The sequence below is a fragment of the Toxorhynchites rutilus genome, chromosome 3 (genome assembly GCF_029784135.1).
Source record: "Toxorhynchites rutilus septentrionalis strain SRP chromosome 3, ASM2978413v1, whole genome shotgun sequence".
NCBI classification, from domain to species: domain Eukaryota; kingdom Metazoa; phylum Arthropoda; class Insecta; order Diptera; family Culicidae; genus Toxorhynchites; species Toxorhynchites rutilus.
The window spans coordinates 308,507,325-308,531,736 of record NC_073746.1 but is presented as its reverse complement, the minus strand read 5'-3'; the positions used below and the strand labels follow the sequence as shown (position 1 = coordinate 308,531,736).

The following is a 24,412-nucleotide window of genomic DNA, read 5'->3' as shown; positions in this document are numbered from 1 at the left end:
TTTGAAGATATTGATAACAAAAAACAATTTTTTGGCGGGACGAAGTTTGCCGGGTCAGCTAGTCATCTCTAAAAATCACCAAAATTCGTTATTGGCGTTAGCTCTGAAGTGCCATTCTCAGTGCTATTGGTTGTGTGATGATTATATTTAAGAACATTGAAGTTGAATTCGTCAAATTTATTGCCGCTGCCAAGCAGACATTGTAATAGACAAAAGAAGTGATTTCGAGCAGTTTGTGCACTCAATCTTGTTCAAAATATCGGAGGACGAAGTTAGTAACTCAGTTCGCAATGTAGGTCCGTCATCTACCAAGGAAATAAGTGTAGCTGCGCTCGCAAACTTGATGACTTCTGAGCTGTTCGCATATACTCAAAGCACTAAGGATGATAACGAAAGACTCTGGGATAAGCTGGACAGACTAACATCGCAAACGGAGTGTATGAAGTAGGATTGGGCGATCTCGGATCGATCCTTAGAAGATCGATCTTTTCCATTCCGATTTCCGATTTTTTGGATCGATCTTTTGTGCTCGAGAAAATCGAGAAAATCGATTTTTTTGCTTTCGATCTTTTCGATCTTTTTGTAGATTTGTTCTTCAGTACACATCTATTTTTTATTTCACCAAAGGCCACATATTTTTAAACATAATGTCAACATTTGAATTGCTTCTTCTACGATTTACTTCTGTACAAATGCTGATAGAGACAGAACTAGCGGCAGCTACTGAGGGGTTGAATTGTAACCGGTTGCGCATAGGATCACTGAACCTGATGTTGACATCAATTACAGGCGAAAGATTGTTTTCTAGATCTGGCGCCAAAATTAAGAATCGGCTCCGACTAAATGACAGATATATGGCACGATTGGCTTTTATGGGATCATTCTCAGCTGAGTTCTGGGCGGTTGATGGAATTCTAATAACCTTTTCAATTAATTTTTCAAACAAAACGATTACCCGATGGCACAAGATGAATGCCCTGTAGGTCACATGCTCAGAAACAAAACAAAATGCTTTTGATATTTGAATAGAAATATGAAATTTGTATTCCCTGTTCAAAGAAACGACAGCATTCATATAGAATAGGTAGATAAATCTTTTAATTTTTCAAAAATCGATTCGACAAAGATCGATTCTTTGGTACCGATTTGATCAGTGGATCGATCCCTACGCCGTTTGGAAAATCAATTCGATGAGATCGATCTTTTTATGAAGATCGCCCAATCCTAGTATGAAGTTGGATCTTTCTGCTGATATCCAGACTTTGCGAGAAGAGCGCTATAGATCTTATTCTGAATTGGCTGCAACAGTTGACAAACATAAAGTTGACACTACCTAAGCTACCTGGAGTTTATTACGAAGATGGCTGATTTGATCGTTACGAAGATCGAATAATATTACCTTCTAAATGGCAACAAGTTTGCGAACAAAACGGCGCATATTCGACTTAAATTGGATAATTTAAAGTATGTTAAATAAAGCGTCCAATTTCGATTAGAAATACGACATTTGTTTCTCACCAACCCTATATATGCGGATGCCAGCTCGGAAATTTATTCAGTTCCTGTAAGAGACGAATGAACTCTCAGAGTTTAAAGTCTCTCTAATTCAATACCTTCCTTCCTTCAGTTCCTATTTGGCTTTCGCATGGAGTGGTCATGAGAAAATGTTCGCTTGTCAATGCGTCCTAGAGAATAAATATTTGCGCAATCGATTTCCGTGATGTAATTCGGGACATCGAAGCTGAGTTTGACAGCGAGTTAACATGAAGCACCCATTACTAAGAGCCCCCGCAGACTGCAGACTATTTTACGGCCGATAGTTTGATCGGCCGACCTAATCAGTATGGAGAAATATGCATAAGCGCACATAACACCGATTCAGTTGGGTCGGTTTTTGCAGGCCAACTCGATCAAACTGTCTGCCAATAAAAAGTATGCAGTGTGCGGTGTCTCTAACTCGATGAATTTCATGGCACCTTTGATTGATTTTACAAGCATTCTTCTCTCCATAACTCGATACCTCCCTAACCCGAGTTAGGGAGAGCTGACCGTAGTATTAAATTTATTTTTTCCAATAGTAAGTATTAAATGAAATTACAATGCTCTGCAGAGCTAGTTAGTTTGGAACATATAAATTATCAACATTACAAACATCTTTTCTTGCTTTATAAAAAGACACTTCCTCAGCAGCAAGAAAAATTAACACATCTTCAGGAACAAAGTTATCTATGAAAATCGAATTCTCCGTATCAAATGAATGTTCTATGTGCAAAAGTAACGAATTTTCAACAAGTGGTTAAAAAATCAAAAAAAGCCATTTTTGGGAGAAAATGCGACCTGCAATGTATTTGTGGGTTTGGCAGATATTAACAACTTCGCTGTCGGACGAAACCGTTTGGTCGTCGAGGGTAATTTTACACACTTGGTTTTCGACGCGCTGTTGGGCAAACTTCACGCAGGGTTGGTTATGAACGTCTCAATCTTCATCGATGTTGAAGCTGGTTGACGGTTGAAGCTTTGAGGTACCAGGTTTCACCTATTTTCGATAAAAAGTTACGATATTCCTGACCAACATCTTAATTTATATATGAATCGAGCGACAGTTAGTTTATCTTTCAGTAACACTAACATAATCAATACCTTTATTGTTAGGCTAATTCGAGCAACTTTTCTGGTCCATTTTCTGTACGTTCTGTTGAAAATTTTTAGGAGTTCTTTCAGTAATTATTATATGAGGGTCAGGACTATGTTAACTAAGCATGCAAATAACATTCAAGAATAATTTTCATTCAGACTTTGAAAATTTATAACTGTCTTCAAGCATGCTTATCTATAAGAGAGTACACTTACTCGATTCAGTACTGTGTTTCAACGAAATAATAAACCGTTTCTGAAGTGGAAACTGCATCACTAAGTTTCACTCTACAACTATGTGTTAGTTTTGTTATAATATACAATAGAATTCGAGAGAAAATGGCACTTAAACTACAATTGAAAAACAAACGATTTGTTTATATTTGCATCATACAACCATAAAATTTGGTAGACGGTTTGCATACGATACGACTGCTTTTTCTCAAATCGTATCCAAGAGCATCAATTTCGATTCTGCTTCCGCATGGAGTGGTCATGGGAAAATGTTTGCTTGTAAATGCGCCCGAGCGAAGGAAAACTCACATTCGTTTGTGTAATCGGCTAGATGTTCAAGTGACGCAATGATACCCAAGAGCATCAGTTTTCACTTTGGCTTCCGCGTGAAGGGGTCATGAAAAATCTCATGTCTTATTCTCACGAGAACAAAAATGAGTTATGTATCAAACATCTTCAGTTGGTCTTACAAAGCTACGCCAACGATTCTTTCGAAACAAGTTCGAAATAGTTAAATTTTATGTTAATAACAATTTCATACTTAACTCAGCCACTCGCACACTAAAAAAAAAAAACTTTTAGCAATGTTTATAAAAAAAAAAATCATTCATTCATTAATTGAGAATTGATTCAGATGCAATTTTAAACAAATGATTCCTGTAGTAGTCCTACGTCTAATTTGCGATTGTATCACAGATATAATCCTCTTCTAGTTTTTTGCATCAGAAATCAAGTTTCCGTTTCACTTTATATGAACGCAAAATAAGATTGTGTATGTGGACAACGAGGTACATGTCGGGGTGGAGTAGTAATGGTGAAGTGAAGTCAGGTTGAATGAAGAGGCAGATTTGTATTCATTCGCCACACCAATTAGAATAACCATTTGCTTCAACTAGAAATGAATTAACGAGGCGAATGCCGAAGTAGTCCTACTCGAAGCGAAGCGATTGGGAGGAGAGTCGATTTTCATGTTTAGTCTTCGAAAATGTTGGACCCTGATTCCAACTGATAAAAAACAAATAACCACAATATTTGTCCAGTAAATTGAAGCCGTGCAAGAGCGTTCGCTGTCGGAAGTTTGTAATTCCGCGGTACCATTTTGTTGAAATATGGTAATTCATTCTTTATCAGAGGCGTTGCAATTTAGAATTTACCAGCGTTTGATTTAACTTTAGAAACATTAGATTCAGCATTCAGCAGAGGGTTCTTCGAGCACTTTCGAGGAAATTGAATTAAAATATTGTTACAATCGGAAAATGTGCCGAATGTATGTGACACTAATTCTACCATATAATGCATTGGGACATTTGAAAAAGCAATGCCTTATGTTGCCAAATAAACAGTAATAATAATGATATTAATATGGGGTAAAATACTGATGCAAACAATAGTTATGAAACAAAAGAGTATTCTCAAGGCAACCTACCGCGACTCCATTCTTCTGATAGGCTGAAAACAGCTTGTCAATCGATTCGAGCTCGATGCTGTTATACCACTTGGTGTCGTCAAGTTCACTCCAGACGGTTCCCTGCAGCTTGCTGTCGGGTAGCTTCGACCAGTTGAAGCTCTTCAGCGGGTTTGCCGGCTGGGGGACGTTCTTCTTGGGAGCTTCCATCTTCGGTGGCACTGGTTGGTTCTGAACGTTCAGACTGGTAATCTTTGGCAGACCTCCGGGCGCTGGTGGTGGCGGTGGGGCGGCCATCATTGGCGGTGGCGGTGGTGGTAGCTTGCACGGTGGCGGAGGTGGTGGGGGAGAGACTTGCCCATTGCAACCCTGGAGGCCGGCCACTTTCTGGTCGTCCGGGATGCTTCCCTCGGTGACTAGTCGTTCGAGACGCATTCGTTCCTGCTGCTCATTCAGAACCCGGTGTTGGAGGTCCTCGGCACGCATTTCGGCGTTCAGAGCACGCTGGACCGCTTGCGAATGATTGGCGCTTTCCTTCTCCAACCTCTCTCGCATACGTGCAAGGGATGTTTCAAGATCTTCCTTCTCTTGCGTGCGAAGATCCAGTTCTTGCTCTTTCTTAGCCAATTTGCCGGTAATTTCGCAGTTCTCTTTCTCCAAATCGTCCGCCCGATTCCGGGCGGCGAGCAATTCTTCCTCTTTCACCAAGAGCTTCACAATTTTCTTGACATCGATCTGTAGGGGTGCAATGTCTGGGTCTTGAATTTTTGACTTCGCTTCCAAAAGCTTGTCTTGATCTGGATCGATTTCACTCGATGGTCGTTCCTCCTGCTGAAGAACCAGTTGTTGAACAATTCTGTCAAACATCAACCAGTGCTGAGCATTGGTACCGTTGTGTGGCAGAAGCAGCATGTGCTGCAGCAGACTCAACAAGTGTGGGTAGGCTGTAGAGTGGCTCAACTTCCGTCTTAGCAAATCGAAAATAGCGGTAGCACTCTTTGTGTCCACATGCTCGTGACTAAATTTCCGCGCCAGCTCCTTCTCGTCTTCGTTTCTAACCATCTCGAAAAAATCCAAATGTCGATTTAGCGTTTCATTCTCGTGCTTTCTCAACTTGTCAATCACGGGCTGGATTCCAAGCATCAGGAATTCGTACCTCAGATGCAGTCTAAACTCGAGATTCTCCTGCCCGGGTCCATAGTTTAGCACAGCGTTGATGAAAGACATTATTGCTGTTTTGAGGTTAACATCGTCTCGATAGGCTCCGGTGGATTTGTCCAGATCGTTCACAATACCCTGAAAGCGTGTTCGTTCGGCGGCATACTCCTGATAGTTGAGCATTGCCGTAAGAACCTTCTTGTGGCCACCCGGGACGAGACAGACGGCGCCAAGAATTTCAAGTGCGGCAATTTTGGTCTTGATGTTGTCCGCTGCAAACGACCGGGCAATCGTGTCGATACCGGTGGGATGGGCCAGTACATGCGAGCGACCGGTCTGGAAGTAGCAAACACATTGTAAAAAATCTCTTATTCTATCTCTGGAACGTAATTAACTTACCGAGTTGTTCATCAACGCTTTGATGCACCCGATGAGACTAGTGTGCAGTGGACTGTTGGCCACTCGGATGTCCAGTGCCTGGAGTAGTTCGAGCAGCGCTGGCAGTCCCTGCAACTCGATGAACCGTATGACAAAACTATGGGCCGACGTACGCAGGGCCGTTTTCAGGGCATCGAACAACGCGGTGTGGGACTCTATTTTGGGATTGTACTCGTGCGAGGGTGATTCGTCCGGTGAGGAGGCCTTCAGCTGCACGGCCATATCCTTGAGCCGCTCGATGTAATGCTCGGGTGAGGGTGGCTGATTGGCACCCGGGAGGGGCACCCCATTCGGTCCGGTGGCATCCAGGGGACTCTTGCGGGAGCAGTAGATTTGCCATTTCTTCTGGGGCGGCAGACTCAGCATCGCTGCTTTGTTTGGTGCGGTGAGATCAAGTTCCTCGACGAGCTCGGCAAACTTGCTGTCGAGCTCGTCTACGGCCGGCATAGGCTGGGTGGGGGTGAGTGTCTGCAGGGAGAATACCCCCTCGACCACGCAGATTTCGGGCGGCTCGTCATCCTGCGGAACAGAAGAAGAGAGTAAATATATTTAAACTAACGCAAAATATATACTTGGTAGAGTAAACCGTCAACTAATTTCGATAAATTGGAAAATATTTGAGGCATCAATTTCATTTGTTAGACTTTTTTTACGGTGGCGGAAGCAAAATAATTTTATGTTACAAAAATCATCCAAGCCATGGCTGCTGTGATGTTTACTTTCAGTCGGAATCGGAGAACAAATTACAAAACAATGGAATAGACACCATTAACCTCAAGACATCAGATGTTTTGCATTGCTTTGCCGAAAGAAATGGGTTTTGTTGTATGTGATTTGGAACATTTAACCCACATACACATATAAGTTGGTAAATGCTTGATTTATTACCCATGTTGTTTCTACAGTGATAAACAAGTATGGGAAATGCGGTTAAGATGAACAGGTGTGGTAAAATTAACGGGTGCTTAAATTTAAATAATTTACCTAAAAACCAATTAATACTTCTGATTATCTTATTCTTAAAATAATAATGCTATTTAAGACACCCTGTTATACATAAAGCTGTCAAAGGTTGAAAAAATAAATGAAATAGAAATTTTTCTCATGGAGGCAATTCGGGTGTAATTTTGCGCACATCGCATTTAAGGAATTTCCATTGAAATTTATTTTATCCAACCTGATGTCTTCGACAAAACATCAGTTTGAACGACTCTTCACATATTGTAGAAGAGGGAAACCGATATTTCAGTGATTCAATCAATCAATCATAACTTTGTTGTTTGGGGACAAATTGGTCCATATTGCAAAATATTAGAGCCATATTTTTTTTTTATCAGAGTGCCCAATTTTTCTCCTTTTTTTTTTTCTTCCAAAAATTGATTTTTTTTCAATTTTTTTTAAATTCATGGCTTTTGAACTACTGCACCAGTTTAGACGATCAACATATCAAATTGAAGCCAATGAACTAGTCATCACTTCCTAAATGATTTTGTTTCCGTAATTATTGTTTGTATCTTTTTTTCATAGGTCTTGGGACCAAGAGCGCTAATATTTTTTATATTTTTTCTTGAGAGCCTGAACATAACATATCCAAATATCAGTGAGGTGTTTTTTGTAGTTGATTTTTTAAAGTTAACATGTTTTCTGTTTTCGTTCATATTCCTTTGCGGCTAGACTACATCTATGCGACTAGAATGCAATTTCCACGCAAATGTGGTTTTTTTTCGAAAGAAGACCAACTCATTGACTTCAAATTAATATATCGATCATCTGAATCGACCCAGTAGTTCAAAAGTTCAAAAGTTTAAAAATAGTAATTTCCGGAAAAAAGGGGAAATGATTTTTGGACCACATTAAAATGAAAATGGCCGTAATAAAACCCCTAATAAAATAATAATAAAATACGGGTCAAACATTTTGCGATAAAAAAAACAACCGCTTTTCAGGGAAATCTGAGAACCACTATATCGGTTTGGCGATGTATTAGATTTTAGTAGTCAGAAGCATTGAAATAATTTTGTTACTATTTTATGAAGCTAGACAAGATTTTCGGTGCTAAACTACTTTTTTTGGCATTTGAAATAAAAAATAAAGTTGTAACCACAGAAAAATCCTGCCAATTGTTGTGTTTTCCATGATTTTTCATAGTGGTGCGTTTTACCGACACGGTGCGTCTTACCCTAAGTTCCCCTACGATCCCCGCTGCACTTTCCGTTCAGGTCTTCATTAAGAAACGAAAAATTCTCAATAAAATATTGTAGAGACAGATATAGACTGTAAAAAAATATTAAAATTTATATCTTTTTTCCTGCTAATTATAGCTTAGCGTAACTTAGAACATTCAAGACCGTCTTGAATGACTTCCTTTAATTTTTAAAGTGTAAAGCGGTATATAGGCATAGTAAAAGGGGATATTTCTTAGGGTGTTCATGCGGGGAAAGGGACCGCACAAAAAAAATCGCATAAAAGAAATCGTACTAAACTTTACCAGTAGCTTTAGAAAATAGTGTTCGCGACACAATTTGAAAAAAAAATCTTTTTTATGCGGTGGATAGGGACTAAAAAATGCTACTTATTTGAGCAGATAAAGAAATCAACTCTCTGCTCCTTTCAATAAGCTCAAACTGACACCTAAAACCAAACAAAACAAAACATGAGAATGGGAATTAGCTGACACAGTCCCTTTTTAGAGCGATGATATCAAAGATAGAAGAACAAATGATGATTTCATTTTTCTCAAATACCGCACAAAAAGTCGCACCAAAAAATCGCACAAAAACGCATAAAAAACCGCCCGAAAACAGGTTTTACCAAATTCTATTCACAACAATTGCTCTGATAAAAAGCTATTATTAAACATATTTATTTGATAAAAAGAAGTGCTAACTTTTTTTTATTAAGAAGCATATCGCCTCATTTAACACCAGAACTACCGACCGATCAAAATGGCCGGTTATATCATTTGTTCAAAGGAATATATCTTGAAATTTCATTTAATATTTTCTATAATTTTATGAGTTTTTCTAAATATGGTTTATTTCCTTTGTTTTTTTATATTCTGACAAATAAATATCACACTAGTCAAAATTATCGGTTTGGTAGAAATAGATATATAAAAGCTGCCGGTAGTTCTAGTTTTAAAAGAAATATTAAATAAAAAAACATTTGAATTTTTGGAATAAAAATTATAGGAGGTTGTGTCCAAGATACGACCGCATTGTTGACGTCGAACTACGCTGTTATTTTATATAAGTCGCTAGTTTATAACTTCGGATATTATTCTATAATGCCATGAAATTTTAGAAACAACTGCTTAGTAGAATAATCTCAGAAATGGTTTTTTCATTGTAGAATCAGTTGATGATAATTGATTGATGATTCATTCTTGCCCTCGCAGAACAATACACTAGCTGGTCGTATGTCGCAATTTATTTCATGTCAATGCATCGAAAATTTACATCGAACGCTATTCCGGTGGCCTTTTTCACAATTGACATAGACTCGGCTACAGTCGGTTATATACATTGTGAACCAGCACCATTATTCCACATTTCATAACTACATCAATATATCTTTGGCACCGCATGGAAACAACAACAATGACAACACTTGCAAGTATCATATATCATGCTATATGTTATTTAGTATTGCCTTAGTGGAATCTTACCTCTAGGCAGGGACTGTTTGCACAATGTAGTTGCAATGTACTCGCGATTGCGCAACTTGTTGCACAACCTTCAATATCGCCTCCATGCAGAACAATCTTTTGTGTACAAACCAAAATATTGTACAATAATATTGAGCCGTCGTCAAAATATTGTGCAACCCACATTGCACAACAATATTGAACGTCTATGGTTCGCTTAAAGACATTTTTCAATTTACACAAACAATCCGGTGATGGTTATCACGATAACACGTACACACAATAGGGTAACAAAAGAATGAAAACAACGAAAAAACATTTTTTCCAATTTGCAATTTGCATTTGAAATCCCTTAATTCTTCGTTAGATACATTTTTCATAGAAACAAAGATTTCATAGAAATCCAACGTCAAAATTGGAAGACAGCTTTGTACTAGTCAAAAAAAATTATCACGCCGAGTATTGAAGTTACTCTACAATTTCTGAGTCTAAATAAGAAAGACCTCAGCACATTTCTAACGTTCCTAGAGGAACTTCGCCATCTCAACGTAGTATTACTTGCATCATTTTTATTGGAACCTTAGTTGAGATTCCTATGCCAAATAACACGCCTTCAATGCATTCTGAGTAGCAAACTCTAAAATATACGTGACCATACGTGCAAGTCGGAGGAAATTTCGTTGATGAAAAAAAATTCCCGACCAGAACGGGAATCGAACCCGAACCTCCGGCATGTTAGGTGTGATGCTAACCACTCAGCCACGAGAGCATCACCTCAGCACATTTACTGGACACTGGACACTGTCCGAGTAAATGGGCCTGATCACGAACGTCCCTTCACGGTGAAAACGAAGTGTATACAACGTTATTACGGCTGCCACAGTGTGTGTGTAGAATCCAGAAGTTCATCCGTCGTGACAACTTTGATGAACTCGGGGTTATTATGAATATCACGATACTGTCACGTCACGGGGAAAAACAAGTATATTTGTCAATTGATGGAACGAACTGACACTGCATACATAGCAAACTGGAGTGCACTACAATAGATCAAACTAATGGTCGCAGTGGTACAATGCTCCTACAGAAGAGATATTTGTCACTTGTGTTTTAGATGGTGAAAGCTAGTCACGCGGAATGGAGTAAGTTTAATTTCGGATTTATTTAGCTTTTTTTTTGCTAACATTTTGAATCTTGTCTTGAAAGAAAAAAAAAGAGAAATCTTGTCTGGAAAGAAAAGTTAAACATACAGCAATTACCCGATTGGTGGCATTTTTAGAACGAAATCCTTATGTATCCAGAGTACGTAAATTTGCTTATTTGGATTCGATAAATGCGCTATTGGATGTAATTGAGGACTACAAATGTAGCTCCCATAGACCGATTGAAACATGGCGAAAGGCCTAATTTCGATTGTCCTAAATGAATAGAAATTTTTCGTTTATATTTTAAGGAACTCTCTGTTAATCTAACAGAGAGTTGCAACCCCATAAAATGGTAATGGAGGCCACTGTCCCAAAACGATCATTATGATTGATTATGTATAATATTGATTTGTTGATATTTTGAATGTAAAATAATAACTGTAATGTTTTTCCCACATTGCAAAGCTGGTTTTTGTAACTCAAACTTTCGCAATTGGTGGACAAGACCCGAATCAGGACGATAGTTACATCGAATAAGACCATTGATCTTTTGTTTTTACGTAATAGATATTTTCAACGATATTGTTTTGAAGACATACTTTGAATGAAAGAATTAAATTAATAATTTTTAAATTATTCTCTAGTTCTTTTTCCATAATTTTAATATCCGTCTAAAGAAAATCTGAATCATTTTCTGCTTTTGGTAAATTCCTTGAAACTCATCATATGTGTCAAATAAAAATTATGCTTCTGACCGACGTTACTGACCAGTTTCTGTTTAAATAACTATATCAAACCTCATGTCCCGTATATGAAATTACACGAGAATGGGAAGGATAAGAGGATTAAACTTCAGAATCCCATATGGGAGTAGCTCAGATTATACTGATCATGAGATGGATAAATTCGGGTTTATTCTGATATATAGAAGTCTTAAAAAATGATTTTAACGTTGACCTACACTAAATACTTCTCACTATTCAAACGAGTAAGACAGAGCTGAGTACAAGAGTATGCGAGATATCGATTTTTAAACTCATGATAGTCATGCTTTATTTCTAGAGTAATTTATAGAAAGAGGAAAAAAAAATTACATTCCCATATGTTCAACAACTAAATCATTCAAGAGCAACCAAGATTCATGAAATGAGTCCGAATAGTTGACATTGAAATACCGAATCATCGAGGTATAATCGCAAACTTGTCATTCTAAAACATACGTTCAATCAAATGGAATATTATCTCATACACTTATTAATTTTACCTACATAACGTTCAAACGTCCGAAATTATGCAACCGACATAACGTTGAAACGCCCGAAATTATGCAACTGACATGTCTCTTATATACGGGAATGAACTCTTTCACTTCACGGAGTTTTTTTTACACGTAACTGTCCGTGACAATGATGACATACACAAAAAGATTAAGTGAAGTGTAAGTGACGTGAAAGCGTTTGTGACAGTGATGTTCGTGATCAGGCCCAATGTCATCTTCGAAACATAGAGCTCGTACAAGATAATATTTGTCGCTTTTGTAATGCCGAAAGCGAAACTTCGGTTGTTTACTTTGCAATTGTGGTGTTCTAACATGAAGCCCACTTCAACATCTTGATAAGGCTATTCTGAAGCCCTAGGAGCCAGTATTCTATTAAAAAATAATGCCAGTATTCTAAAGTCTGCTTCATTTAATATTGGAACACAAACAATTGCGTGTAGTTCAGTCATTTATTAACGAATTCATAATTTGTTTTTCATACAAATGTAGCATTTTCTTTACTCTTTCATAAAAAAAAATAAAAAAATAATTCATTGCTTTTTCGAAGAAATTCTCGTACTTTTCCCGTAATACGGCACATTAGGCGGCGCACACCCTTTTCGTCCACCGTTTTGGCGATTTGATTCCACCAGTTCTTCATTTGAGTCATGTTCCTAACAAGTTTTCCCTTTGCCTTAAGCTTCCGATTCGTGATTGCCCAGTATTTCTCTATCGGCCGGAACTGGGGGCAGTTTGGGGGGTTGAGGTCCTTCGGTATTACGCTGACCCCGTTCGTTGCGTACCATTCCATAACCGTTTTGCTGTAATGGCAGCTTGCGAGGTCCGGCCAAAACATTACTGGACGGTCGTGGGCACGAATAAACGGCAGAATCCGTTTCTGTAGGCACTCTTTTTTGTAGACTTCTGATGTCATTGTCTTGTCAGTGAGAAAGACTTTGGTTTTCTGTCCACAACTGCATATCCCCTGCCAAATCATGTACTTGCGGGCGAATTTATCCGCAAACACGAACTTAAATTTTGCAGGTACATTCCCCCGAGCCGTCGCCAAATAAAATTTTTGACCTGGGATTTGCCCAAAGTCCGCCTTCACGTAGGTCTCATCGTCCATCAGAATACATCCGTCGAACTTGGTCAGCGCTTGGTCGTACAGCTTTCGAGCACGGATTCTGGCCACATTGTTCTGCTTCAGCGTCCGATTTGGCTGTTTGCTGGCTCGGAATGACCTTATTCCTTCCCGGAGACGAATTCGTCGCACCGTACTGTGAGCGGCCTGGAACTTATTGGCCAAATCGCGGTCTGAAAGATTGGGATTCCTCTTGACGGCCTTGATGACTTTCCCACGCAGTTTCCGGTCGACAGTTCCACTCCGACGCTTCGAATGCGGCTTCCGAGCCGTCGTCAATGTTTCCTTGTACTGCTTGAGAACACGCCATACGGTATTTCTGGGCATTTTAAGCTGTTTAGCTAGCTTAGATGCCGACAACAATGGATTTTCAAGAAAACTGTGCACAATTTTATCTCTCCGTTCGGCTTCCATGGCGGTTGTTTACAAAATGCTATCGTTTGGTGTTATGACATAAATACATGGTGAAAGGTAATGAATTTACCGACATGTGGGTGAAAAAAGTTTCCAAATCCGTTCACTAGGAGCGCCACAATGAGCAAAAGAATTTGTTCCAATATTAAATGAAGCAGACTTTATTAAAATATATTTGAAAAATCAAAGGGAGTTGTTTTGAGGTATAAAAATTTTAAATATTCTAAAAAACATAGAAAAATCAATTTTCAAGTATTTTAACAGAGTAAACATTTGTTTTGAATTTATGGAAAAAACGTAATTTTGGGTAGCCTTCAGCGTATGTATAAATATTAAGAAAATCCTAGAGGGTCGGTCAGAATCGGCTGTTAAATTCGTCGGGAACATGTTATCGACAAAACTACATAGAAACGCCCAAGTTTCGCGAAACTGGGCTTAATCAAACTAATTAACTAAAACAAACTCTCCAATCACAGCGATATGATATCCGGTGATAAATTGCTAATATCCATCGTACTGATTAGAAACGGAAGCGATCACTTTCTAGCGACTAATTTGTTTCTCGATGTTACACAATCCTACGCGCCAATCGGAACCCTTCCAACGTTTGTTTTCAAACGGAATGTACACGGGAGGACTGCGATTGATACATTCACTCTCGGGACCAGTTGATAAGATTTGCATTTGAAATGTCACAAATATGCTAGCAAATTATTATCCTACGCGCACGCGTCCACAGTTTTGGAATAAATTTAGCTTGCATTGACTGCAACGCCGCATACCTACCACGCAATGCGCCAGCGCAGGGCAGTTTTGCATTTTATCGAAAGTGGTCCATGATCATCCAGTGGGAGGAGGGCGCAAGGTGCGATCGGTCGTAAGCGGGCGAGCACCCGTTCCAAAGTTGCCCACTTTGAGAGATTGCGGAGAAGGCGCTCTATAGCTGTTTGATGATTGAGTTGGACACACGTTCAAAAGTGCGTGGCGGCTGTTGCTGCTGCTGCGCATACCGTTCGTATGATTTATTGAACTTGACTTGCAACAAGCTCACGGATATGATCGCTGGTGAGCAGGGCCATGGAATGGCGATGGTGGTGATGGGTGTATCGATGGTTTCCTCTTTGGCGGAGAATTACCGCCGACAGAAGCAACCGTGACACGGCACGTTTGGATCTAATTTGTAAACTGCTCTTAATAGTCTGGAGTTTTGGTTCCCTCGTCAAGGGCTTTGCATTTTTCGATGTTTGTTGTTCGTTTGTGCAGGAATGATGCTGCGGAATGTGTGTCTTCCGCATTTGTAGGACTCGTTTTGTATGTTTTTTTTTGGGAATCAGAGCGAATCCTTGAACGAGCACAGCTAATGCCGTGGGGTTCAATCGCATTGCATGTTTGCAATTCCAAATGAGTCATTTCGAGGATCCATGTTCGGGTAGTGAGTCTATAAGCTTTATTTGCAGATAAACGTTTTGCGTATATGAAGGACGAAAAGTTTGCAACGTAGAATGTGTTTTTGAATAGAGCTTTGAAAACTTTATGCTTTTATCTTGGCCGCAGAATTCTTTTGGCATATTGACCTATCTGGGACCTTTTGTATAATTCCACAACTTCGAGAGGACACATAATTTAATTTAATTTAATTTCGAGTACGGAAATGTACCGTTTCAACGTTTTAAATGAATTGGGAGACGAAAAATGTTGTTTTGTGTAAATAAAAATGCCGTAGATTTAAATATTACCCACTGAAAAAAAATTTCATAATTGTTCATCATGAAGCTGATTTTTATGCAAATATCGCAGGTAATTCGTCTCGACATAGGGTAGCACGGGGTGAGTTGGACATACGGGGTGATTTGGACCACCCCTCTATCTCGAAAAGTACGGCACAACTTTGATTTTCTATAATGTCATCTTCTTCTATTGCTGTATCTTTCGTGTATTGTGCAGTAAAGTACTGTTCGCCTAAGGAAGAGGAACAATTTAATGCAGCGAAACTGTAAGCTTGATAACAATAAATGAAATTAATTGCGTTTTAATTTTTGCATGTTGTGTGGCAGACATGCATTTTTCACTTATTCAATTTTATGTGCACAGTTTTGTTCCACAATCTTTCAACATCCTTCATGGTGCTTAAAAATTTTATCCTTCCAAAACATGTTTGCTTTCTCGACGAAAATTGTTTAAGGTAATTTTTTTCATGATATCCATAGAACCAATGTTTTTGCCCTTGAAGAATTTTTTTGCAGAAATGCCAAACTGTTTTCAATTCAAATTTTGAATTGTGTTTGAGTACGTATGAGAATATTACATCTTTTTAAACGGGGTTTGAATAATTTATAATAGAATATATACAGGCCGGACTCGATTATATGTGATTCGATTATATACAGTTCGGAAGAAACATATTTTCTTTATATTTCAAATATGACTTATTTCAAGAAGAAATGTACCCTTTCAACGTTAAGGTGTAATTTAAGTGGCTATTGTATGTACAGTGGGGTAAAAACCGTGATTTTTGAAGATTTTGCTTGAATTTTCACCAAGAATCGTTTATATCGATGTTGTAGCCAAATTAAGGAAGATAGAAGTTGGGTGTCTAAGAACAAATTGTAGAGCGGTTAGAGAGTTTCAATTAATCGATAGAAACAATCTAGTTTAATATAACTTTTTAGGATGAAATTAATGATAACACATTAAAAATTATTAACTTAAATTTTTCACTTCCAAAATGTTATCAGGATCCACTAATTTACATGTTCCACTACTATATCCTGTACTAATTTTTTTCATCTTTCAAATGAAAGCTACAGAATCCTCTTCTGTAGGGTACTTTGTAATGTAGAGCCAGTTTGAGGCAACAGAGTCCGAAACAGAAAAAAAAGTTCTATAACTCTGTTATTGTTGAAATTCGAACATATGCGTAGAAGGATTTTTTTCATCAAATATGATCGTCTAACATCGTTCATGTGAGAAAGGTGTTTTCTCACTTTAAGGGGATGAATTAAAAATCAAATTCTTCTTTTATATTCAAAAAACGAAAAATATATGCAAAAAAACGAATAACATTTTATTTGACTCGATTATAAAGGGTGTGTCACATCAAATTGCATCACGGAAAAAACGCTGTAGAAATTTAATTTTTAGGAATTATATCTTCAGCTTTCGCTTATAATCAGATAAGAGTGTATAGATCACGTTGGCCATGCTTCACTGTCAATTTTTCGTAAATTTGGAAAAATGTCGTCGAACGAAAAAGAGCGTCGTGATTTAATCCTGTGCACTCATTTCGAGAATCCGGAGTTGTCACATCGGGACATCGGTAAGATGCTGGGAATCGTCCAATCCACGGTCAGCAGAGTACTAAAACGATACTTCGAGAACCTAACCATCGACCGGAAGGTGAAGAAAGGCAAAAATGGATGCTCCGTCAGTGAAAAAGATCACAAGCGCGTAGTTAAGCAGTTTAGACGTGATCCGAGAAGTTCGGTCCGGGATGTCGCCAATAAGCTGAATTTGTCAAGTTCATTCGTCCAGCGGACCAAGCAGCGGGAGGGCCTGCGTACATACAAGGTTCAGAAGGCTCCTAACCGCGACGAAAGGCAAAACATGGTGGGGAAGACGCGAGCCCGGAAGCTGTACACCGAAATGCTGACGAAGCCGCATTGCCTGGTAATGGACGACGAAACCTACGTCAAAGCGGACTTTCGTCAGCTGCCGGGCCTGTTGTTCTTCTCCGCAGAGGACAAATTCAGCGTTCCGGAGGAGATTCGCAAGCAGAAACTATCCAAGTTTGCCAAAAAGTACATGATGTGGCAAGCGATCTGCTCTTGCGGAAAGCGGAGCGCCCCCTTCGTGATGACCGGCACGGTAAACGGGCAGGTTTACCTTAAGGAGTGCCTACAGAAGCGCTTACTACCACTATTGAAGCAGCACGAGGGCCCGACCATCTTCTGGCCGGACCTCGCTTCGTGCCGCTATTCAAAGGACGTGTTGGAGTGGTACGAAGCCAACGGGGTCACCTTCGTGCCAAAGGAAATGAACCCGCCCAACGCGCCGGAGCTTCGCCCAATAGAGAAATATTGGGCGATTATGAAGCAGGCCCTCCGGAAGAACCCAAAAGTTGTCAAATCGGAGGCGGACTTCAAGAGAAAATGGATTTCTGTTCAAAAAAAAACTACAACCTGACGTTGTACAGAACCTTATGGACGGGGTAAAGAGGAAGGTGCGAGCATACGGGCTTGGGCTCGAAGTATGAATAAAAAGAAAATGCCAAAAGTTGTTTAATAATTTTTATTTTACTGTCTAAAATTTTCAAAAGGATCGGTCTAGTGGGCGAATTTCTACAGCGTTTTTTCCGTGATGCAATTTGATGTGACACACCCTTTATGTGAATGAAGATACCAATGTTGATGATGAAAAAAATGAATGCATACAGGTATCAACCGGAAACAGGACCTCTGAAGAATGCGATCTGAAAAGATAACAGAATAAAACCCATACTTCGGATTTGAGTGATAGGATAGAATCCGCAGAACAAAACAACTAGCTTATATGATGTCTTCGAGAAAAATACAAGAATTCACTATGAGAACAGCACCGAAACAAACGTTTTGTTATACTATGTTATATAGAGTTGTATTACAGGTCCATGTGATAAGTATTGTTATGAACCATACACATTGAAAAAAAAAGGTTTTTCATTGAAAAAAAAAACATCTGTTTCGAATATGTCACGTTTCCATTATATCACACAAAAGTTTTTTTTTCAGCGTGATATAATCGAGGCGGAGTCTCCATAGAGCAATTCCATGCCAAATCGGCCGGCCGTTAATCCAACCCTCTCCGAAGTTTTTGAAACCTGGTACTTATGATGGAAACTACCTAAAATCACAATCTTCGTTTTCATATGACCAATTTTAATAACGAGTTAATATCATATTTTAACAAGATCAGAAACATTATCGATTACACTACACTCTGTCCAAAGAAGGAACTTACCGGTACTCCCATTAATATTTTTGATTTAGCTGAAACTTGGTTCAGTTCTTCGGCACTAGGTACGATGCCATTCTACGGGTTTTTTTTAAATACGATCACGACTAATTTTCGAAAAGGGTTTATGAAAAAATGGTATAGTTTCAGAAAATAAACTATTGAATCATAATGTTTACATGAGTATCCTGAAGGAAAATATGAAGCAAAGTTTTAACAAAATGAGATTGAATCGAGGATTCAAGTTTATTCGAGACGATGACTCAGAGCCCAGAGCACATAAAGTTCGCACATGGTTACATTAAAATTGCTCAAAAGTTATTGATACTCGTTCACAACCTCCCGACAACAATCCCAGTAGAAAACTATGAATGTAATTTGTGTAAGGAATTAAGAAACCATCAAATTTCTGAGAATAACGATTTCAAAAACAACTGATGAAAAAATGGATGAATATTCCCTCCGAATACACAAAAAAAAAACTCGTATATAATGCTCAAAGACAGCTAAAGACAGTTTCAATGAACAAGGGATATTATGCTAATGATGGAATTCTGAAATTGATCAACGCCTTCGAAACCGAGTTGAAATTTCATCCCCGTTTTGTCACTTTTTCGTTTGAGTCAATTTCCATACAATCGCACATACATTCGCCATTTTCAAAGAAATTGAAACCGTTATTCTGGAAACAGATAGCAAAATTTTCAACTCTCATGTCATTTCAACGACATTTAAAAGGAGGGAAAAGAAATCTTCATAGTGGCGTACGATTTAGAGTTTTAATCACTGTATGTGTTTCTGCTCCCAAAATCCCATTGAGAACGAAGAGCTCATTTTTGTATATTCGCGTTTTGTTACTTTTTTCGTGCACATTTTCATAAAATAACAAAAACAAATTTATTCAAAACAATGACATGATTTGACTTTGACAGAAAAATGACACGTTACCACTGATGTTAGATTTTTGATACACGCAGCTGAGAAAATTCAGGAAACGTTTATTCGAAATACTCCAACAGGGCCCGAAATCTTCGAGGGTGAAAAATGAAGACCGACTATACTCTCAGCAGCTTCGTTTCGACTAGGACTGCTTCGGCAATCGCCGCCAACAAAAAGTGACTTGACTAGAAAATGAATTAACTAGCATTGACTAGCGAGGATGAATGGTGAACTAGTCCAGTCAGTGGTTATTTTAACTGACTCGACTAATGAGTACAAATCTGCCTCTTCATTCAACTGACTTTAATCCACACTTGCATTTCCCCCTGACACCAATTTTATACCCGCGTACACAATCTTATTCTCACGTCCATATAAAGAGGAACGAAAAAAGCTGACTATCTTCAGCTGACTATGACTATGCAGAGCCCTGGTACTGAAGTTTCAGCATCTGCCAAAATGTCAGTTGGGCCTTTATGGTTTTAAACACTAGCATTAATTGATGAAGAAGTGTTGTTCGTTAATTTTTATTAATTCCATTATTTTTGCATTTAATTACCATATTTTCTCTATGCAGTGGATTATTATAAGAAAAGTAACACTTTTTTCTCCTCCTGATTATTGGATCTCTTCTGACAATTCCTTTGGATTCTTTTTGACAACCAATTTGATTTTATCCGCAGGACCCAGCTTCTAAGCATTTTGATTCAGACCAGTTCGAGAGTTTGACAGATCTCACGGTTGACATTGGCGCTGGTTGGTTATGATTCAGCAGGAAAAAAATCATTATGTTCATTGCTTGATTTTTCGAACACTTTTTTTTCTCCCTTTTTTCCTGTAGGATATTCAATCGAATGGTTTTTGTTCTTCATCACAATGTGGGTTCTTTTATCAAAGTATTATATTTTATTGTATGTTCTGTATTTATATTTACTATGTCATTAGGTGTTGTTATTGAAATTGGAGAAAACATCTTCCACACATATTTGTTTTAAGCCGAAAGTGAGGATATACAAAATTCAATGAAATATATGGTAAGTGGTAGCTAATAAACTAAGCAAAAACATTGCTGTAAACAATCGCTTTCCAAAAACATGAGAAATTATCCAAGTTGATGTTTTTTTCCTGTTTTGGAAAAATAAGGTTTTTAAAACTCGGAGAGAGTCAAATCAGCTAATGAACTGCTCTGTGTGGGTATGAATTATTGGGTATACAAATAAGTCCAAATCGTTTGACTTGATAGTTGACCATATAATAATTGACCGTTTCAAAAATACACATCAGACAACACTGAACACAACTTTGTTATAAAGATAAGGGTTGAGGCTTCAAGTATCAGTACGTACTGAATCCTCAAAGTCAAAACAACATTTTTCCCATCACTCCAAAAATGAAAATTTCGTTCCAACAAAGCCGTGTTTGCGGGGAATTCTAATGCATTACTGCAAACGAAAGAAGACAGCAGCTGAGACATATCGGATTCTAGTGGAAAGTTACGGCAAGCATGCTCTGTAGGAACCAACATGCAGAACTTGGTTTCACCGATCCAAAAGTGGTAATTTTTACCTCGAAGATAAAGAACGTCTTGGTGCACCGAAAAAAAAAAATTCGAAGAAGGAGATGTTACTCGATGAAGATCCATGCCAGACACAAGAAGAACTTGCAGAAATGTTGGGAGTAACACAAAAAGCAATTTCACATCGTTTAAAGGGGGGTCTTCGTAGCCACTTGGTTACACGTTTGCTTCCTAAGCGATCGGTCGTGAGTTCAAACTCAGGACCCTCAATTGACCATCTTTGTGTTGTTATAGAATAACTACGTCCACGCAAACATCATCAGCGATTGAGATCGATCCATGGTCGAAATTAGATCGATTCATCCATACAACTGCTCTGCTCTGCAAGAAACATCGGGCTGCTGTTTTATAAATAACCCAACAATGATCAATATCAACTGTCTCCGCTGTCCGGTCTGCTGAACAATGGAAGAACAGAAAGAATACCCTTACGCCGAAATGGCTACTACTGTGTAATTTACCATAATGTAATGGAACAGAAAACTTAACGCCTAAATGGTTACTACTAACTACTGAGTAATTTACAGTTTATAGAAACATAAACATATGTACATGTACACGATTAAAACCCGGCTCTGTTACAGCTAAAATGCTAATGAGCCTAATAAATAAATAAATGGGATAAAAAAAACATCGTTTGAAGCAACTCGGAATGATTCAAAAACAAGCCAATTGGGTCTCATATGAGTTGTAGCCGAGATAATTTGAAAGGCGCTTTTTCATCTGCGATCAACTGTTTCAGCGACAGGAAAGAAAAGGTTTCCTGCACAGAATCGGTGACGAAAAGTGGATGCGGTACGACAATCCTAAGCGTAAAAAAAGCTTGGGTTAAGCCCGGCCAGCCGTCAACATCAACCGCAAAACCGAATATTCATGGTTCCAAGCTTATGCTTTGTATCTGATGAGATCTGCTCGTAGTCATTTATTATGAGCAACTCAAGCCAAATGAAACTATCACAGGAGAGCGTTACCGACAACAATTGAAGCGTTTGAGCCGAGCCCTGAAGGACAAGAGGTCGCAATACGCCGACAGACCCGACAAGGTGATTCTGCAACATGACAACGCTCGGCCCCATGTTGCAATTGGTGTCGAAAACTACCTGGATCACATCAAATGAGAAATCTTTCCCCACCCGGTTTATTCACCAGACATCGCTCCCTCCGATTACCATTTGTTCTGGTCGATGACACATGGCCTGGCTGAGCTGCGATTTTCCTCCAATGAATGGGTCCAAAATGGGTCGATGGCTGGATTGTCTCAAAAGACCAGTCCTTCTTTCAGCGTAGAATCCGTATGCTACCAGAAAGATGGGAGAAGGTTGTAGCTAGCGATGGACAGTACTTTGAATAATCTGTGACTTCTCTTCTTTTTATAATAAAACGTTGAACTTTCCAAAAAAAACTATGGAAACTTATTTGTACTCCCAATATTAATAAATGTTTTTTAAAAACTGGTCTATAGCAATTCCCTATTAACGATACTACATGTGCAAAATAAGTTATTCCCATCGCGCGGATCAACTAAGTATTTTGACATCACGTCGCCCTGATTGGCACGAATACGGCTAGCTTTTCCCCATATCAGCTTGATCGGCTGGCAGTGTTTGATCTTTCTCCACGACATGTGCCACAGCAATGGCAGACGGTTACACTTCCATTACAATGTAGACAACGCCAACGACGAAATTACTTCTGCAACGGAAGCTGGGAACCGTGAGTAGATCAAATTCACCAAAGGCAAGCAAGCAAGAAGGCAAGATCGTTTGAAGCGGCAAAACGCGATACCTTCTATGGCAATTGATCGGTGAATTGTAAGCGCTTTACATCCGATTTTATCTGCAGTCATATCGAAGGAAGAGTAATGAATTTCACGCCGTCATTCGGGGGGAACGAAAGCAGACGAGGAGATGCTTTATGGCTTCGGAAATGCCACATGTGAGTGTAATCTTTGGTTTTATGAGTTGGCGAGTTTTATGGACTGCAGGATGGTGCTATTTCAATTGGATGTATATATCGAGTCAGCTCCGGAGGGACTGCTGATGAAAGTCGACGCAGAAATTGAATGGTTCTCTTTGCTACCTGAAAGTAGTAAATCATCGCACGCGATAAATGGACACGCGAAAGTTGTTTCCGGCGACGAAATCTCCTGCAACTTCCAGTAAATCAACATCCAACTTTTAAAACTATGGTAATCTCCGGATCGATTTATCTGGTTTATGATACGATCGCTGCAAATTTCCACAGCAGCATAATTAAATGCGAACATGATCTGACTCGGCGTATGTTTTCACGTGCTGGAGACAGTGCCCAGACGGCCGCAGACCTTGTGAATCTTTGCCTTGGTCGAGGGATCGAAAAAGCTACGCATAAGCGCCGTACGCCGTGATGGTGCGTTGTAAAAAATTAAAAAATAAATGATCCGCCGCCGATGATTGCATCACACCCGCCGTAGACGTAACGCGCATTTTGCGCCAAATTATGATCATCGTTGAACGTGTGGGCAAATTAACCACACATAAATAGTGTACATTCCAAAATGTTAAGATATTACGGAAGAGGGAATGGAACGCGGGAAGGTTTCAATTAAACTGCGGTCGTTTCGAGCCATATTGGTCCGAGGATCACGCACATTACACAACAACGATACACACTGGAAGGAACGAGCGAACTCCTTTTGTCCTTCACGAGATGTCGCAAATCTTGAACTTGAAAGTTCGCTAGTGAAGTCGGCTCTGAAGTGACCATATCGGGAAGTTATCAAGGCGGGTGCCCGTGAGGGAACGCATTTATCACGTAGCTGTCATTGGCGATAATAAACAAAATAAGTGATTCATGAGGAGCTGTCATTCCGTGGTTCGAACTCCTGTGGCAAAGGTCGTCCTGAAGTTGTATGTTGTTGACATGCATCGCGTGTGTCATGAGCAGGAGTAATACCGACGAAAGAAATTGTATTGCTGTTAAGACAGCCAGTTAAAACAATTGAAGGTTAAGGAAGTTTTACAATAGTGTTTTGTTCAACAAAATTTTTCCGTGATCTGATTTTAGGTTTTTCAGTTTTGTGGAAGCTGTTGTATAACAGCTCGAAACTTTAAATGGGTAATTTCAAACAGAGTCATAAAATAACATTAAATTATTTTTAACATAACATTACTTGGATTATAATCCGAGAGTTAAACAAAAATAAAATAAGTAAAAAAAAACTTTTTAAGCTTAACGGTTTAATTGTGATTCAACATAATAATGTACTAAAAGCTAAAAAATAATCAGGCAAGTAGCAGTTAGCAGTTATCACACATCTCCTTCATTAGTCTAAGGCATTGATAAGACTAAAATGAAATCGTGGGGCACGTTGGATTTCGATTATCCACAATTAGCGACTTCATCATATGTCCCACGATTTTATTTTAGTCTTATCAATGCCTTAGACTAATG

General features: G+C 38.9%; 1 protein-coding gene across 3 annotated transcripts in view; it reads right to left on the bottom strand.

The window, feature by feature from the left end:
* Positions 1 to 24,412, bottom strand: part of LOC129775735 (disheveled-associated activator of morphogenesis 1) — a 213,545-nt gene that overhangs the window by 11,508 nt on the left and 177,625 nt on the right. For 2 of the 3 annotated variants that reach the window (XM_055780798.1, XM_055780799.1), the window contains exons 3-4: positions 5,831 to 6,388; positions 4,295 to 5,767 (exon numbers count right to left, since the gene is read on the bottom strand). In XM_055780798.1, coding sequence (XP_055636773.1) covers positions 4,295 to 5,767; positions 5,831 to 6,388 — 2,031 coding nt within the window. Of the gene's footprint in view, positions 1 to 4,294; positions 5,768 to 5,830; positions 6,389 to 6,441; positions 6,660 to 24,412 lie in introns of those variants that run through there. The other variant, XM_055780800.1, reaches the window with a different exon arrangement.